The sequence below is a fragment of the Mastomys coucha genome, unplaced genomic scaffold (assembly GCF_008632895.1).
Source record: "Mastomys coucha isolate ucsf_1 unplaced genomic scaffold, UCSF_Mcou_1 pScaffold22, whole genome shotgun sequence".
Taxonomy (NCBI): Eukaryota; Metazoa; Chordata; class Mammalia; order Rodentia; family Muridae; genus Mastomys; species Mastomys coucha.
The window spans coordinates 260,387,058-260,403,758 of NW_022196905.1; the positions used below are offsets into that span (position 1 = coordinate 260,387,058).

General features: G+C 49.1%; 2 protein-coding genes across 8 annotated transcripts in view; one reads left to right on the forward strand and one right to left on the reverse strand.

The window, feature by feature from the left end:
- Window positions 1-3,569, reverse strand: part of Ca5a (carbonic anhydrase 5A) — a 30,702-nt gene extending 27,133 nt beyond the window's left edge. The window contains exon 1 of the mRNA XM_031337391.1: window positions 3,437-3,569. Within this exon, the coding sequence (XP_031193251.1) occupies window positions 3,437-3,560 (124 nt within the window). The 5' untranslated portion in view covers window positions 3,561-3,569. The remainder of the gene's footprint in view (window positions 1-3,436) is intronic.
- A 6,071-nt stretch (window positions 3,570-9,640) lies between these two features.
- Banp (BTG3 associated nuclear protein) overlaps window positions 9,641-16,701 on the forward strand; it is a 76,081-nt gene continuing 69,020 nt past the window's right edge. For all 7 annotated transcript variants that reach the window (XM_031341646.1, XM_031341651.1, XM_031341648.1 and 4 more), the window contains exon 1: window positions 9,641-9,739. The gene's annotated coding sequence lies outside the window, so the exon portion shown is untranslated. The remainder of the gene's footprint in view (window positions 9,740-16,701) is intronic.

Sequence of the window (16,701 nt, forward strand, 5' to 3'; positions counted from 1 at the left end):
TGGCTTTGAGACAGGCTGGTTCTTCAGCTGTCACTTGACCCTAACATTTTCAGTAGCCCCAGTGACAGGGACTGGATTATCTGTGCTCTATTAAGAGGGCCTTGGAGCCAACACAGACCTTGACTACATGTGGGGTAAGAAAGACTCAAGAGATCTTCCCACTGGGCGGTTGGTGTTTAACACAACTGCAGAAGGCTGTATTTAAACCAAATCCAGGCATGTCAAAAGGCCCTACCAGAGGCTCTTCTCCAGCCTGGCATCTCAGGCTTCCCTGACTCAGAAACCCAAGGTGTGAGAAGAGTAGATTTTTAGGACCTGTTTGCTGAGCTGTGTCAACAAGACCACCCAGAGGGAAACATCTGTGCTGAGCACATCTGCCACCCAGTAGGGGAAGGGAAAGGGCTGCTCATTGTGCATGTAAAGTGTCAATACAGAGTGAATACAAAATGAGTCTCAAATGATGCCTCACCCTGGCCTCGTGTGACCACCTTGCATAGCAAGGTAAGGCTCAAGCTAGATAAAGTTGGCCTTGTTGCCCTGCATGCTGGAGCTTGCTTTTAATTCCAACACTGGGAGGCAGAGGCGGGTAGATTTCTATGAGTTTGAGACCAGCCTAGTCTACAGAGAAGAGACCCTGTTCAAAAAACATATATCATCATCATCATCATCATCATCATCATCATCATCATCATCATCATCATCATCATCATCATCATCATTATTGCTATCAGCACCATCATTGCCATCCTCCTTTTCCTCATAGCTATCATAGTAAACTGGTTTAGTTTCAGGTCAGGAATAATGTCAATAAGGCAGACTTTCTCTCTTTAATCATTTAACAAAGTTGTGTGAAGCTTCAGTAGACCAACTGTGGCCCGGGCACAGATGACAGTAGAATCAAAACCCCTGCCCCAGAACTAACATGGTGACAGGAGTAAAGACCTAAAAGGATCCTTGCTTTATGGGGTTTTTGTTCTCCTGGCTTGATGACCCATCAGCAGACACCTGCTCCTTCCTCTCAACTCTCTGAGGACGGTTGTCCCCAACTCCTCTGTTATGGGGTATAGCCCCTGGCAACTTGCTTCTGTTTGGGATATCAGTGGATAGGATATAAACAGGAGCTTTATTTTAACATTTATTTATTTATTTTATTTTGTTTTGTTTTGAGACAGGCTTTTCGCAGGCTGGCCTGGAACTCACTATGTAGACCAGGCTGGATTCTAACTCACAGAGGTTCGCCTGCCTCTGCCTCTTCTGGTTGAGCAGGGGTTTCAAATAGGTTTCCATGGTTGGGCTTTCTGTGAGGAAACTACATCCCAGTGGGGATGGGGAGTGGGTGAGATGAGGGCGTTGGGGTGTATGAGAAATGCACTGTACAGATGTGGGCCACGCACCCCCAGCTGGGATTTGGCCTGCCCCATCTGAGTGAGCCAAACCCAGGAAGACACACTGACTTGTGAGCCTGTAAAACCTATTAAAAGGTTCATGTCTGAGTGTATTTTCCAGAGCACGCTGGAGGCAGACAGCTGCATCTCAGGATGTAAGGCCAGCTGGGTCTACACAGAGAGTCTCAGGCTAATCTGAGAGTTTCCTGATGCATAGTGAGACCGTGACTCAACCAAACCAACCCAAAAGACTTCCAGGGACATGCAGCCAGGAGCTGACAATGGTTGGTAGTTGGCTCTCCTGGAGAGTTAAACCTTTGTGTGGAGGGTTCCACCTGCCCAGAAGTTTGGAGAGGACAGAGGGCAAACTTGAGGATCATTTCTCAGGTGGCAGCCATCTTCTCTCTCTCTCTCTCTCTGATTATTCAAGGTTTGTTGGCTACTGAGCCATGAGGATCTGCTTGTCTCTGCCTCCCCAGCACTAGAAACTACAAGACCAGCCTCAGTGAATTCCAGTCGCCTCTGGAACTGTGTAGGCCCAGGCCAGAGGAGGAATACCCAGGCTGCACTGCAGAATGGCCTGTGATGGTAGGCGCCCTCACTTTCCTTTGCACACAGGGCTGTGCTCTAATTGGTCCAGAACCTGTCACACCCACCTCTGGCTCCCTCCCTGCTCTGTCCTCTCATTTTGCAACATCGGATCAAAAAAAAAAAAAAAAAAAAAAAAAAAAAAAAAAAAAAAAGGCTCCTCATACAGGGCCTGGTGGCACACTCCTTTAATCCCAGCACTTTCGAGGCAGAGACAGGTGGATCTCTGAGTTCAACATAGCAAGTCCCAGGACAGCCAGGGCTACACAGAGACACCATCTCAGGAAGGCTTCTCTCAGGTGACCTTGTCTGTGGGCGGAGCAGGTAAGAGGTGTGTGTGTGTGTGTGTGTGTGTGTGTGTGTGTGTGTGTGAGGATGCGGTAGTATTGATAGGAGTGCCCATAGCAGCCCTGGGAGGATGGCCAAAGAGTTCCAAAGTGACTGGGGTGGGACACTGGACACTGATGACAGTGGGCAGTGGTGACATTGGACCTTATGAAGACGGAGGTGACAGGCTGTCAGCCTTGGTCACCAGATGAGTTCCAGGGAGCTGCCAAACCTTAAGGGCCAAGCTTCAGACACTGGAGACAAAACAGCTGGAGCTGTCGTGGGCTGAAGATCCCTAACCCTAAGCACATTCGAGAACAGTAACACTAGCAAGTGTTGTCTGCTACTGCTCACAGCTGGTCAGGCCAAGGACTACAGCGGTTGCCAAGTGCCGGGGTTAAGGCTCAGATCCATGAGCCTCAAACCTGAGTGCCATGAGCCAGAAAACCCAGGGTATCGGGCCCTCAGCTCTCAGGCCTTGGAGTTGTGAGCCTCTCCCTCTGACAGTTTCGTCTCTGGGCTTTGGGCACTCAGGGACCAGGCTGCCAGGGTTGCAAGAGCTGCTTGTCCATTCACCTTCCAGGCTATTTGTAACCCTTCAGGAGGCCTGGCAGCTTCTTGGGCAGTCCTGGGGTTTGCAGACAGAGCTGTATGAGGCTGGGCACTCTCGGATGAACAGCGGAGCCTGTGTGCACCAGGCTTTCCACTGCTTTCTCACCGGATGCTGCAGACAGCATCCACCTCCTCTGCCCTGTGCATGTGGAAATCGAGGCTTAAGGAGGCAGGGCATTTACTCAAGCTCTTGTCTCTTCAAAAGACACTTGTTGTCTACAAGAAGGACTCAGGGTCCTTCCAAATGCTGAAGCCTAAAATCTGCAGTTGAGGCAGCTCGAATGCCCAGAAGCATCTTAGACCCAGTTAGAGGCTTGGAGCATGTACTGGCCATTTGCAGTACCTCTCCCACCCTTTTAGCTCCAAACCAGAGTTAAGTGACTCATTTGGGACCACCAGATGCCAGAGACACTGTACAAATCAGAACGGAAGCCAGCTAGCTTTGGATCATGTTGCCTCTTAAAGCCACCCTAAGACTCCACCACCATCAAATCCCAGCTGGAACAGTCTGAGAATCTACTTACGGGCACAGTTGCTGTGTTTCTCTGCACAGGAATGCTGGAAACGCCATTGTTGTGGCCCTGTGGCGTAGAGAAGTCCCATATGCCTGAGGATGGCTAAAGGCTTGTGGGGGCCTTTCCTGAGCATCGTGGCTCTGAGCACGGCAGGGTAGTAGCCAGGCGTCTCTCCTTGTTTTGGTCACTCCGAGTCGGGTGCATCTCTGTGTTTTTGAGGAACTCATTAAAACCTCTGAACCTAGTGGTTAAATTTCAACTCTTGCCTGTCCCTGCTCAGAAGTGGGTGACTGGAGACCAGTGGCCTTGGCTGGGAACAGGCCACTCTGGTCACTGCTTTGGTCTGGTCAACAGCTGAGCAAGCCTGCCAGAGAATTAAACTTGACATGGATTTCCCCAAGAGCAGCAGGAAAGGATGTGAAGGATGGGTGAGGGCAAGGTCTCCAACCCCTGTGGTATTGACCCTATGTTGGGGACATGTAGGGCAGACACAGAGCTGTCACAGGAGAGGACAGAAGAGGGCAGGTTCAAGAGCATAAGGAGGAGTGGAGCCACACTGCCCTAGCTGCATGGGGCTATGACTGGGTGTTCTGATTGCTGAGCTCAGATGGAGGTCCCTTGGATCCACCTCCCCAGCTGAGACCCAACTTGATTCTAATATATTCCCCTGAGGTAAGAATGCCCTGGGTCCTGCCCAGAGGTTGGCCACCAACACCAAAGGTGTCCCTTTCGTTCATGAAGGGTTTACGTAGGGACATCTATTTGGTGGCTCTGGCTATGACACATGGATTTTTGTGTCAGCCCCAGGGAGCCCTGTTCTGGCTGGAGCAGCTGTCTGTCCATCCTCCAATACCATTTTCCAAAGGAGCCCATGGGGATGGGAAGGCATGTGTGTAAGATCTTCCATCACTGCTGCTGCTTTAAGATTAGAGTCTGTGGGAGTGTGAGTGGACTTGACTAGGACGAAGGGCGAATGAGCTGTGGGCCCGAGAGAGGGAGGGAGGGAGGAAGGGAGAAAGGGGGAAAGGGAAGGAAGGAGAGAAAAAGAGAGAGAAGGAGAGAGAGAGGGAGAGGGGGAGAGGGAAGGAAGGAGGGGGGAGAGGGAGGGAAGGAGTCTGAGAGAGTCTGATGTCACACCTGCTGGGCCTTACATCCACAGAGTGGACTTGACTAGAATGAAGGGCGGATGAGCTGTGGGCCAGAGAGAGGGAGGGAGGGAGGAAAAGAGGGAGGGAAGGAGAGAGAGACAGAGAGAGAGGGAGAGGGAGGGAAGGAGAGAGACAGAGAGGGAGAGGGAGGGAAGGAGAGAGACAGAGAGAGAGAGGGAGAGGGAGAAAAAGAGGAAGAGAGAAAGAGAGAGAGGGAGGAAGGGAAGGAGAGAAAGACAGAGTCAGAGAGACAGAGCGAGACAGAGAGAGAGGGAGAGAGACAGAGAGAGAGAGGGAGAGACAGAGAGGGAAGGAGAGAGAGGGAGAGGGAGAGAGAGGGAAGGAGAGAGACAGAGACAGAGACAGAGAAAGAGAAGGAGGGAGGGAAGGAGAGAGAGAGAAACAAAGAAACACACAGAAAGAAGGAATTGTGCTTCAGATTTTGTATTGTTTTTAATTTTTGCTTATATATATGTATATACATATACATATATATATACATATGTATATATATATATTTTTTTTTTTTGAGAAAGGGTTTCTCTGTGTAGCCCTGGCTGTCCTAGAACTCACTCTGTAGACCAGGCTGGACTCAAACTCACAGAGATCTCCTGCTGCTGCTTCTTCCCAAGTGCCAGAGTTAAGAGTGAGCACCACCCTGCCTTACAGCCTTTATTATTTGTATTTGCATTTGGTTATATAATCAATTAATTGATTTTTTCAAAAGGAATAAAAATCTAAATTACATCTTATCTATTTTGTGCACATGTATGTAGACACATGTTGAGGGCAGAGGACAACTTGTGGGAATCAGTTCTCTCTTCCAATGTGTGTGTCCTAGGGTCACCAGGCAATCATCTTTACCAGGTGGGTCATTTTGCAGGCATAGATAAACACCTTTTCTTTCTTTTTTCTTTTTTCTTTCTTCCTTCCTTTCTTCCTTTCTTCCTCCTTTCTTTCTTTCTTTCTTTCTTTCTTTCTTTCTTTCTTTCTCTCTTTCTTTCTCTCTTTCTTTTTTTTTAAATGATGTACTATTTATTTTATGTATGTGAGTACACTGTAGCTGTCTTCAGACACACCAGAAGAGGACATCAGATCTCATTACAGACGGTTGTGAGCCACCATGTAGTTGCTGGGAATTGAACTCATGACCTCTGAAAGAGCAGTCAGTGCTCTTATCTGCTGAGCCATTTCTCCAGCCCTCCTTCTATTTCTTTAAGCTGGTTTCTTGTTTCCTGTTTCCCTGACAGCCCCAACACTGTGGCATTTGAACATGGAGAAACCTGCATCTCAGAGTGGTGGTCTGTGTCAGGAGTGTCCCCTAGCTGGCAAGTGACCCAGTCCCAAGCATTTTTGAGCCCACCCCACAAAAACAATATTGAGATGGAACTGGGAAGAAAGTGCAGCTAAATGTGTGGCCCAGCAGGAGGTATTCAGGTACGTGCAGTCACCACACTGCTGTTCACATTCTGGGATACACATAAGGAGTGCAGTGGATGCCTGGGCAACACAGAAAGGCCAGTCAGTCACCCAACCGCTCAGTCACTACAGTGGTGGGGGAGAGGTTGAGGGGAAGAAGCTGCCAAGGGAGTTTGTGGCATGGCTGCCATGGCTACCTAAGGAAATATGCTGAAGGGTCAGGGCGAAAGCATCTGTGGCTGACAAGGTCACGCGCACGCTCTCTGGATAGACCCCATGGTCCATGCTCATCTCTGTTCCTTGTGATGCTGGTTGTGCTAGCTCATGGTGTGGTACCCTCTCCTCCAAGACAGTACCTCCTGTGACTGCCTGGAAGGTACGAGGTAGAGATTCTATCTGCAGGGCAGTTTGGTGCAGAGTGGGTTAATGGCAAGGGTCCCTGGGTTCAGGAAGTGGCTGCTACTAATTTCTAAAGACCCAAGCCTGACATTGTAGAATTCTTCTGGACCAGTAACTCAGAGGTCAGTGGAAAGATCAAGGTCCCATCTCTCAAGGATTGTTTAAGAAGTCAGGCAGGGGCTGGAGAGATGGTTCAACGGTTAAGAGCACTGACTGCTCTTCCAGAGGACCTGAGTTCAATTCCCAGCAATCATATGGTGGCTCACAACCATCTGTAATGAGATCTGGCGCCCTCTTCTGGTGTGTCTGAAGACAGCAGTATATTCATATACACATAATAAATAAATCTTAGAAGAAGAAGGAGAAGGAGAAGGAGAAGGAGAAGGAGAAGGAGAAGGAGAAGGAGAAGGAGAAGGAGAAGGAGAAGAAGCAGTAGCTGCCAGGCAGGCACTTCAGTGAGCTAACTTTAGAGCCATGAGCGAGCATGTCATTGGCCTACCCTATTGTTGCCACTGTCCCCATTTGGCTCAGAATGCTGCTCTCTCCTGTGACTCTGAACTGTCATCTTGGTTCCTAGGGGGAGAGTCTCCAGTGACAGCATCCCCTGTGAAGCAGGTGAGGGGGAGGTGGCTACCAAAGGCTTTGTACCAGTTGCAAAGAGAGGTTGTTGTCAGGCTTGTACCAGTTACAAAGAGAGGTTGTTGAGGGACTGTCACCACAGCCTGAGCAGAGGCCAGCAGTCATTCACTACAAGAAACTGGGTCTCTGTCCAAGCCCTAAATGGTTTTCATCACACCTCTCCTCCTCAGCCTTAGAGTCAGGACCTCTCCCGTATGTCTGCTTCTCTGCACTAGCTTCCACTCCAGGCCTCAATCGATCATCATCATCCATGTTGGCTTTGTCAGCTGCCCCTCTCCTGGGTAAGCGCCACCCCCCCAATGGTCTTGGGAACTTCGCCCCAAGCAGAGTAGCTTTTCAAAACACAAATCCATTCACATTCAGCCTTTGCCAAACCCTGAAAAGGCTTCACATTGCTTCTGGGTCAGGACATCCAACTTTCCTCTTAGAGGACCATGGGTGTGTGATCTAGGGGCACTGCTAAAACATTGAAACTTTTCCTACAAAGAAAAAGGATCCTAGTAAAATATGGCTGGTTGGTAGCTATTCAACACGTGGGGGTGGTCTGCTCACTTCCTGCTCAGGAACTCTGCCAAGTCTTTTAAGTCCTCTCCATGTGTCAATGAGCTCTGAAAAGCCACAGCTGCTCCTGGGGGAGAGGGCAGAGATCAGAGAGCAGCAACAACTCACAAAAGGAAAACTAAGGAACGTGCTTGCTTGTTCAAGCGGGGTCATCCCAGTTACTGGGAAAGTCGAGGCAGGAAGACAAGTTCAAGGTCAGCCTGGGCTCCAGGACAAAAAAACATTGTCTTAAAAAAGAGAGCCTGAGTCGGGCTGTGGTGGCACACGCCTTTAATCCCAGCACTTGGGAGGCAGAGGCAGGTGGATTTCTGAGTTCGAAGCCAGCCTAGTCTACAGAGTGAGTTTCAGGACAGCCAGGGCTATACAGAGAAACCCTGTTTCAAAAAAAACAAAACAAAACAAACAAACAAAAAAAGAGCCTGCCAGACTACCTGGGTGTGATGGTGGAGCAAACAGGTTGTATGAGGAAGTCACACAGGACTGTGAGGGGATCCATGTGACATAACTGCCTTGTATAGTATGGGGGAAGGCATCGAGGAGTCTGCATTCTGGAGTCCCAGGGTCAGGGGTCAGGAGGTCACAAAGAAGATATACAAGAGATCTTTACCATGGATATAGAGCCTGTTCACAGAAGAAAAACTGACTTTTCAACAGATTTTTTTCTTCTCTTTTCGTGCACCCCTAAACCCAACCAAGATATGTAGTCCTGGCTGTCTTGGAATTTGCTATGTAGAGTTGGCTGCCAACTTGCTTTCAACATTAAAACTGTAAGACTTCACACAGACGCCCAGAGCCTGCTGTCCTGGCTCCAGCTGCCACCAGTTCCAGCAATTTCTGTCTTTTCGGACTTCATCCTCATCTCTGAAAATGATAGGTCTCTCTCTCTCTTTTTTTTTTTTTTTGTTCTTTTTCGAGACAGGGTTTCTCTGTATAGCCCTGGCTGTCCTGGACCTCTCTCTGTAGACCAGGCTGGCCTCGAACTCAGAAATCCGCCTGCCTCTGCCACCCAAGTGCTGGGATTAAAGGCGTGTGCCACCACCGCCCGGGAATAGGTCTCATTTTAACAGCACAGTTCTAGGTTGAAATCTTCAAGACACTCCTAACGAAAAGCAGCACAGGATCCAATCCCAGACAGAGCACAGTAGTTTAGAAGGGCTGTGCCAAGGTCGCCCAGCTGGTAGCTGCACTGAGTCATGGCTTTATTATCGGCACAGAGGAGGGGGCAGGAAACAAAGTATTTTTTTTCTAAGTGAAAATAGCTCCTGTATCCTGGTTTGTAGGATTGTTTACTGCGAACATGCAGAAGGGGCCAGTCTGGAAAGGAACATGGACGACAGACCAGGTGCAGAGACAGCCACTAGTGGCATTTCTGCCAACAAATGCACATCGATGCTGCATAGCTCCTATTGCCCGATATGTAAGCATGTCACATATAATCTCTACCACAGTGACAGTGTCCCCGCGACCTCCTTGCCCATAGGGAAGTTAGGCAACTTTCGAGACTATACCACTGAACGAGCCCGGAACGTCTGAGACAGATTCCAGACCGGGTAGGTAGGACCAGTTTGGGAGCGTACAGCCCATTTGAGCTGCTGTCACTACAAGTCCCAGCAGCCCTCAGGGCAGGGAAGGCATGTGGCTGCCGGAATCCGGATGGACTACAAATCCCAGCAGGCAAATCAGGGTCGAGAAGACTACCAGTCCCAGAATGCATCGTGCCACTCACAGCGTACCCTGGGATTTGTAGTCATCAGGGCAGCGTTAGTGTTTGTTCACACCCGTCAAAGAGGAGTACATTCCTCAGATTGACCACTGGAGGATTTACTGCTTTAGCAAATAACACGGACGTGAGATGGGGAAGTAAGGGCCCAGTGTGTCAACTCTCGGAGCACGGGAGGACAACTGCGCATGTTCGTCGGAGTCCGTCCGCGAAAGCGCGCGCCGGTGGCGCCCAGCGCAGGCTCCGCCCCCTGCCCGACTGGCTCCTCCCTCGAGCCCCAAGCCCAGGGAGCCTGCGCTGAGGGCGGGGCACAGGCCTTGGGGAGGTGCTCGCAGCGCCTGCGCAGAGCTGCTGCTTCTCTCGCGAGGACGGACGCCATTATCGCATCTCCCCGACAAACACCACGAGAATTCCGCAGCCCACACGGTAATTGCAGCTCCCGCAGCCGGTCGCGCCTCCACTCCCCCTTCCCGCGGGGCGAGAGCGAGAGCGAGAGCGAGATCTCCGTCCGCCCCCGCCCCGCCCCGCCGCCAACCGTTGCCAACGGCCGCGGGCCGCACGCCGGGGCTGGGCGGGGGCCAGCGGGCCGCGGAATGTCCGCGCGCCGCCTTCGCGCCTCCACCCTCCGGGGCTGCGGGCTCCGTGCCGGCCGAGGCCCGGGGGCCGTGCTCGCGTTCGGCCCCGGGGCCTCGGCGCCTCCCGGGCCGGCGCCTGGCGCTCTGGTTCTGGTCACGGCCTCAGCGCGCGGACGCCGTGCCTCTTGCTCGGCCGTCTAGTGTGTCAGTGCAGGGCCTCGCGCGGTGCTCCCGAGCCCTGCGCGCCGCCCTGCCGCCTAGGTGGCCCCATCTCCCGGCAGTTGTTGGCGCTCTGCCCCGGTAGGGTGGCTTCGCCCTGGCTGGTGCATCCGCCTCTGCTCGGCTCTCTGTTTACATCGGGGCTGATACTGGTGCTCGCTTCCCCACCTAGCGTCCCGTCCCCGACCCGCACAGCCTTGCTTTCTTTCCTTGTCGTTTGTAGTGGCCTTTGTTTCTCTGCTCCTGGTGACATTGTAACTTCTCGAAGATAGTGTTAATTCTTGGGCTTCACTCCACCTCCTCTCTGCCTTTCTCTAATCTGGGTAGTGACTCTTGGGCCCGTTCAGGTAGGTCCCGATGTCTTTTCCTGCACGCCTGGTTAGTTCAGGACACAGTGTTTCAGCCAGCTTTCTTCTTTCAGTCCACAGGGAGCCTCTGCCAAGTACTTCCTTTCTGGTAACCGTTTCCTCCCTGGACGGTTTTAAGGCCTTCTTGGCATTGGAACAGTTTTACACTTCACAGGTATGCTCAGTAGGCGTGTCCTTGAATTCTGGGAGATTTTCCCAAGAGAATTTCTTAAGTCATTGGAGAATTTGTTCCCCCGATTTTATTCTTTCAGGGATTCTTGCCATGTGTGAGACACCATTTAGGTACACAACTTGAATTTCTTCATCTTTCTATGCCTTTTTATTCTAATTCCAGGAAAGAGCTTCAGTTCATTTTTTAGCCCTAATTTTTTTTTTTTTTTCAAATTTTGCTATGTGCAGTGCAGTGGCACAGGACTTTAATTCCAAGCACTTAGGAGACAGAGGCAGGTGGATGTTTACGAGTTTGAGGCAACTCGCTTATATAGTGAGACCCTATCTCAGGGAAAGAAATCAAAATTGTTTCTGAGTAGGCTATGGTGACACACACCTTTAGTCCCAGCACTTGGGAGCCAGAGGCAGGCGGATCTCTTAAGTCTGAGACCAGCCTAGTCTACAGAGTTGAGTTCTAGAACAGCCAGAGCTACACAGAGAAGCTGTCTTGAAAAACGAAACAAAACAAACAAATTCTGCTTGTATTTGTTCTTTTCGTTTTGTTCAGTCGTTTGTTTCTTTGTTTCATGAATATGTTTCCTCCTTCAGGCTGAGAAGACTATTAGGGGTTCTTTTCAGTTTGATTTCTTGTTTAGTATCACTTTGGGGGAGGGTGGTAAATGTTTGCTTATTGCTTTGGATGCCGGTCCTACAGTAGTGCTAATTATTATTGCTTAAACCTTAGACCTTGGCTGGCGGTGGTGGCACACGCCTTTAATCCTAGCACTTGGGAGGCAGAGGCAGGTGGATTTCTGAGGCCAGCCTGGTCTACAGAGTGAGTTCCAGGACAGCCAGGGAGCCAGGGCTACAGAGAAACCCTGTCTCAAAAAAGCCAAAAAGAAAAAAGAAAAAACAAACCAAGCCAAAAACCTTAGACCTTAAGAGGAAACTGGCAGGGGCCCTAGGTCTGTGGAGAGGGGTTTAAAAATGGTTTTCCCCACTAGTGCCTGGGAGAGCTTGTTACCTTAAGACTGGGAGGACCACATAGCAGATACCTTATATCTGGGCTGTTTATGCATCTTCAAGGGTCTCCCTTTTTTTTAAAAGATTTATTTATTATATGTAAGTACATTGTAGCTGTCTTCAGACACTCCAGAAGAGGGCATCAGATCTCATTACGGATGGTTGTGAGCCACCATGTGGTTGCTGGGATTTGAACTCAGGACCTTCAGAAGAGCAGTTGGTGCTCTTAATTACTGAGCCATCTCACCAGCCCCCCCCCCCCCCTTTTTTTTTTTTTTTGGTTTTTGGAGGCAGGGTTTCTCTGTGTAGCCTTGGCTGTCCTGGAACTCACTCTGTAGACCAGGCTGGCCTCCAACTCAAAAATTTGCCTGTCTCTGCCTCCCAAGTGCTGGGATTAAAGGCATATGCCACCACTGCCCAGCAAGGGTCTCCCTTTGCTTGGAAGCTGTCTTGTCTCTGAGGTGGTTGTGGAGACTGCTGAGCCCCACTCCTGTGTTCTCCAAGCTACCTAGATCCTCTGTCAGAAATTGAAGTCTTTCATTGTATTCTATTTTCTTGTGAGCTTATTATACTCTAGTATTTCTAGTGAGTACAAGACTGCTTACCTTGAACAGGAACTTCAAAGCCTGTTGTCTTCAGACACTTTCTTTCCATATTTTAGTCTTTGTGATGGATGTGTGCCAGAACCAACTCTGGGGTTGCCTCCAGTTGAATGGTTCTTCCGCCCTTGGTAGGGTACCAGAATGCGGGAGACTGGTCAGACACTGAGATTAGGCACTTTATTTGACTGTTCTATAGTGAGCACTGAGTTTAGCCACTTCACTTGCTTGCTGGGTTAGTGCAAGCAGCTAGCATATCATGGTTCACTGATTCAGAGGTGCGTGGTGCAGTGTTTGCTATACCCATTGCACAGAGATAGCAAGGCAATGCATTGGGCTGGCACACTTGCAAGTTGTGCTTAGTAAAATAGGCTGCATCTGCCAGGGCCTTGCTGCAGAGTCCACAGCAACCTACACACTGATGAGCATTCGTAGGTCCACCTGCAGAATTAGTCTTGGATTAAGAATTTCAGAGAAACTAACAGCAAGGTTACCTAGATTATAGACCATACACAAGTTTCAGTGTCCCACTGACATCTTTTGTTTTGTTTCAGGATCTAATTCAGGACTCCACACTCTAGTTGTCATATCTTCTCCAGTCTGCTATTTCCATTATCCCAAAGTATCCAGTGTCTTGGCAGGAAAAACATGTTATCTCTGGGAAAAGCCTGGCAAATACTGTAGCATCTGATTGATTGAGGCTATGTGGTCAATAGAGACACTGATATTAAATAATCCAAGAGATAGACTAAGAACATCAGCTTTCTGCTAGAAGTGCAGTGTATTCTCAAGAACATGTTAGATGCACGTGAGGAGAGGTTGACTAGAACCCTGAACAGTGCTTCTCCAAGTGAGGGGCTCAGAACCTCTATGTGGTCAGGGCATGTGTGTACACTGACTAACATGGCATATGAGTGAAACGGAGGGTCCAAGCACAGGTTCTAGATGAATTTCCAACAGTAGTTTTACTAATGCTACTCCATGTAGCTTAGCCTGCTTTCTCAGAATCAGCTGTGCTACGGAAACTTAAGGCCTATGGTTGAATGAATTCCATGATGCAAGGCTGACTGTAAAGTCCCTTATTATTTAAAATGCCATCTCAGTTATTTAAATCCAGAAAAACATTTTCCCTGCCAGGGGGCAGACTAGACAGTTGGATGCAGTGAGGGCCCCACCCAACAAGAATGTGACACTGAAGTTAGGGCTGTGGTGACCGTTGTTAAGGTTTCTCTTCATAAAACCCCTCCCAGGGAACTGGTCAACTTCTAACCTGTCAGTTGGAAGGAGAGTCTTAGGAACCTGGAGAGCAGGTGTGGGTGGAGCTGCAGCAGTTGCCTCCTCAGACTGCACTGGGGTTGCGGGCAGAAGCTTGCAGTGAGGCCTACCTGCCTTGAAATGGTGGGAGATGCTGCTCTCTTGTCCTTAGTTTTCAAGGGCAGATCTAGAATCTCACACTGACACTGGCCTGCTTGGATGGAGATAGTCTTAGAGCTGTCTTGAAACTGACACTGGAACATGGTGGAGGAGCTGGTACCTCCAGAGCATGAAGCCACCACCAAGGAGGATGAAACATTCCCAAATACTGTGGATTTGATTCCTGTCTTGAATTCTTTGTAGCTTTCGTGTCTACACACTCAAGAACTGTCCAGTAAGATTACATATATATTAGCCCATGGTGGAGCAGACAGATTTACTTCCCTAAAAGGAGCCTCATTGGTGATGGACAATTCGAGGCTGCTCTAGAGGGAGCATTTATGGCTGATTGCATTACAGAGGTGAGCTTTGGAAGAATGAAGTCTGGCAAGAGAGGCTGGGGAGGGGGAAAAGATGGAAACAGGTTTCAGCATGTCACTGAAAAAGTTGAAAAGTGAAATGAAGTGTACATGTGATGGTGACAACCAGGATCAGTGGGGTGTGGTGATCCTGGTATTCATGAGGCAGAGGCAGGTGTGTCTCTGTAAGTTGGCAGCCAGCCTGGTCTACATAGTGAATTCCAGGACAGCTAGCGCTCTGTAGTTAAGACCCTCTCTCAAAAAAAAAAAAAAAAAAAAAAAAAAAAAAAAACCAACCAAACAGAAAAAAACCAAACCAAACCAAAAGAAAAAAACATGTTGAGGCTAAACAGTGCACAGGAAGTGAGCGTGGAGGAGGAGGAGCTGGAAAGAATGAGTAGGAAGACTAAGGGCAGACGAAGTCTGGACAGGTGGTGTGCCGATAAGACTATCAGTCACAAACACCATTTATGTGAGAATAGCTGTGGCCTGGTTTCCTTTGCTTCAGATAGAAAGTTAGTTTAGCCTGTGGAAGCTGGAAATGGGTTTGGATAGAACTGGAAATAAAGCTGGTGTGTATACCCTGCTGCTATAAGTTTACTTTGAGGCCAAAGTCCGGAGCATCTCCATCTTGCCAACAGACCCAGGGAAGGAATTGGGATGCCTTGCAGTTTCCATGGGCTGCAGGTTTCCCAGATGGGGCAACCTGGATGGGAACAGCCTCCTCAAGATCAGCTTATGCACTGGCCGGAGCAGGGATGGCTTGGAGTGGAGATGATCGCTGCCTACCACCTTTTGTGCATCTCTGAAGATACTACACAACTCAGCCTTCGTGGGCTCAAGATTGATTTCAAGGCTGTGTGACCTGTTTACCAGCTGAACATTGTCACAACTATTGGTCAGCTCACAGCTACGGTCATGGTTCACGTTTCAGGCAACGTCACCTTTGACCTCAGAATATCTTAGTTCTGTAAACATACTCTGTCATGTCAAGGGTGTTAGCTCCCAGAGTCTCCTAGTGAAGTGACTGTGATTGCCCTTCCAGGTTTAAAATTTCATGGATTTTAAAGATTTGTAGGGTTCAGGTTATTCACATTTCTGCAAAGGTTCAATATTTACATATATTTACAATGTATTTTAGAATTCCATAATTCAGATTTGTCTAAAATTCAGATCGGCCTTGTAAAGGAGGAAGCAGGAAGAAGGTGGTATTCAAGGATGGAAGCCACTGCTGCTGTGCCCAGGGTTGATGTCAATAACCCATTCAGCTCTACTTGCTGCTGAGTTCTCCCAAGATCACAGGGGTGCCATTACTTGGCTTCTTCACCTTGGGTAGATACATCATTCCTTCTCATCTCCATCAGGAATCCCTTCAGTAGGAAGTGGCAGACAAGCTGGAGGAGCCCTGCCTCTTCAGAGGTTTGCTCCTTCAGAAGAGTGCCAGTACCCTTCCTTCTTAGACTTCTAGTGGTTTCAAGTGTCATTAAATGCTGGTGGAGGCCCAGGCTCAGAGCTTGGGATCTTTGTGTTATGGGCAGATAAGAAACTGTCTAGCTCTTTGGTCTGCCTTCATTGGTCATCTTTACCTTGCAGATCAGAAGTTGGATGTATCAGGAAGCTGTATCTACACTCCAGAGGCAGTGGCTGTTTTTGGTCTGAGGCTATGGTTTGTGGGGTCTGTTCCCCTCTACTAAATAATGATACAAGTTGGACACAGGGTTCCCTTCAGTATGCTGTTGAGGTTCACCCTCGAGCCCCTGGCTATCTGCTGCTGGTTCCAGAAGCTCACCTTCGAACCCCTGGCTATCTGCTGCTGGTTCCAGAGGCTCTTCCAGGCGCTTCTGGGTCCAGGCTTTCACTTCTGGCTTGGGCAACAAGTATCGGGGAAGCTGCTGTCTCAGGTGCCCTCATGTACTTCAGGGATTATAGTCTATTTTGGAAAGATGAATATGGCAGTGACAGCCTTCCAGAATGTTGCTCACAGTTGTCTTCAGACTTGGGGACCGCCCTTTCCTATCATTTCAGGCTGAAGGCCATTTTCCATCAAGCCTTTGGAGTTTAAAAAGCCCAAGGTCTTTTGAACAGGGATGGGGTTTATTTGTTTTAAATAATCCCAGGAAAGGGTGTAGTTTCTACCTTTGTTTTCAGGTGTCATTTCTCTCAGGACAGGTTTACTTATGCAATTGTGTTTCTTAAGCCTTTTATACTTATATAACAGTTTCTGGAAACATGGGTATTCTCTTCTACAGACAAGCTCAGTGCAGTTATCACAGCAGGTTTTTTTTTTTTTTTTGGTTTTGGTTTTGGTTTTTCGAGACAGGGTTTCTCTGTGTAGCCCTGGCTGTCCTGGAACTCACTCTGTAGACCAGGCTGGCCTCGAACTCAGAAATCCGCCTGCCTCTGCCTCCCAAGTGCTAGGATTAAAGGTGTGCACCACCACCACCTGGCTTCAGCAGGGGTTTTTAATATCTGCTGCTTAAACACTTAAGTCTTATTCACATTGACCGATTATCCCAATAATGTTCTTAGTTGTGTGGATGTGGATGTTCCTGTGTGTGTGTGTGTGTGGATGTGGATGTTCCTGTGTGTGGATGTGGATGTTCCTGTGTGTGGATGTGGATGTGGATGTTCCTGTGTGTGTGTGTGTGTGTGTGTGTGTGTGGATGTGGATGTGGATGTTCC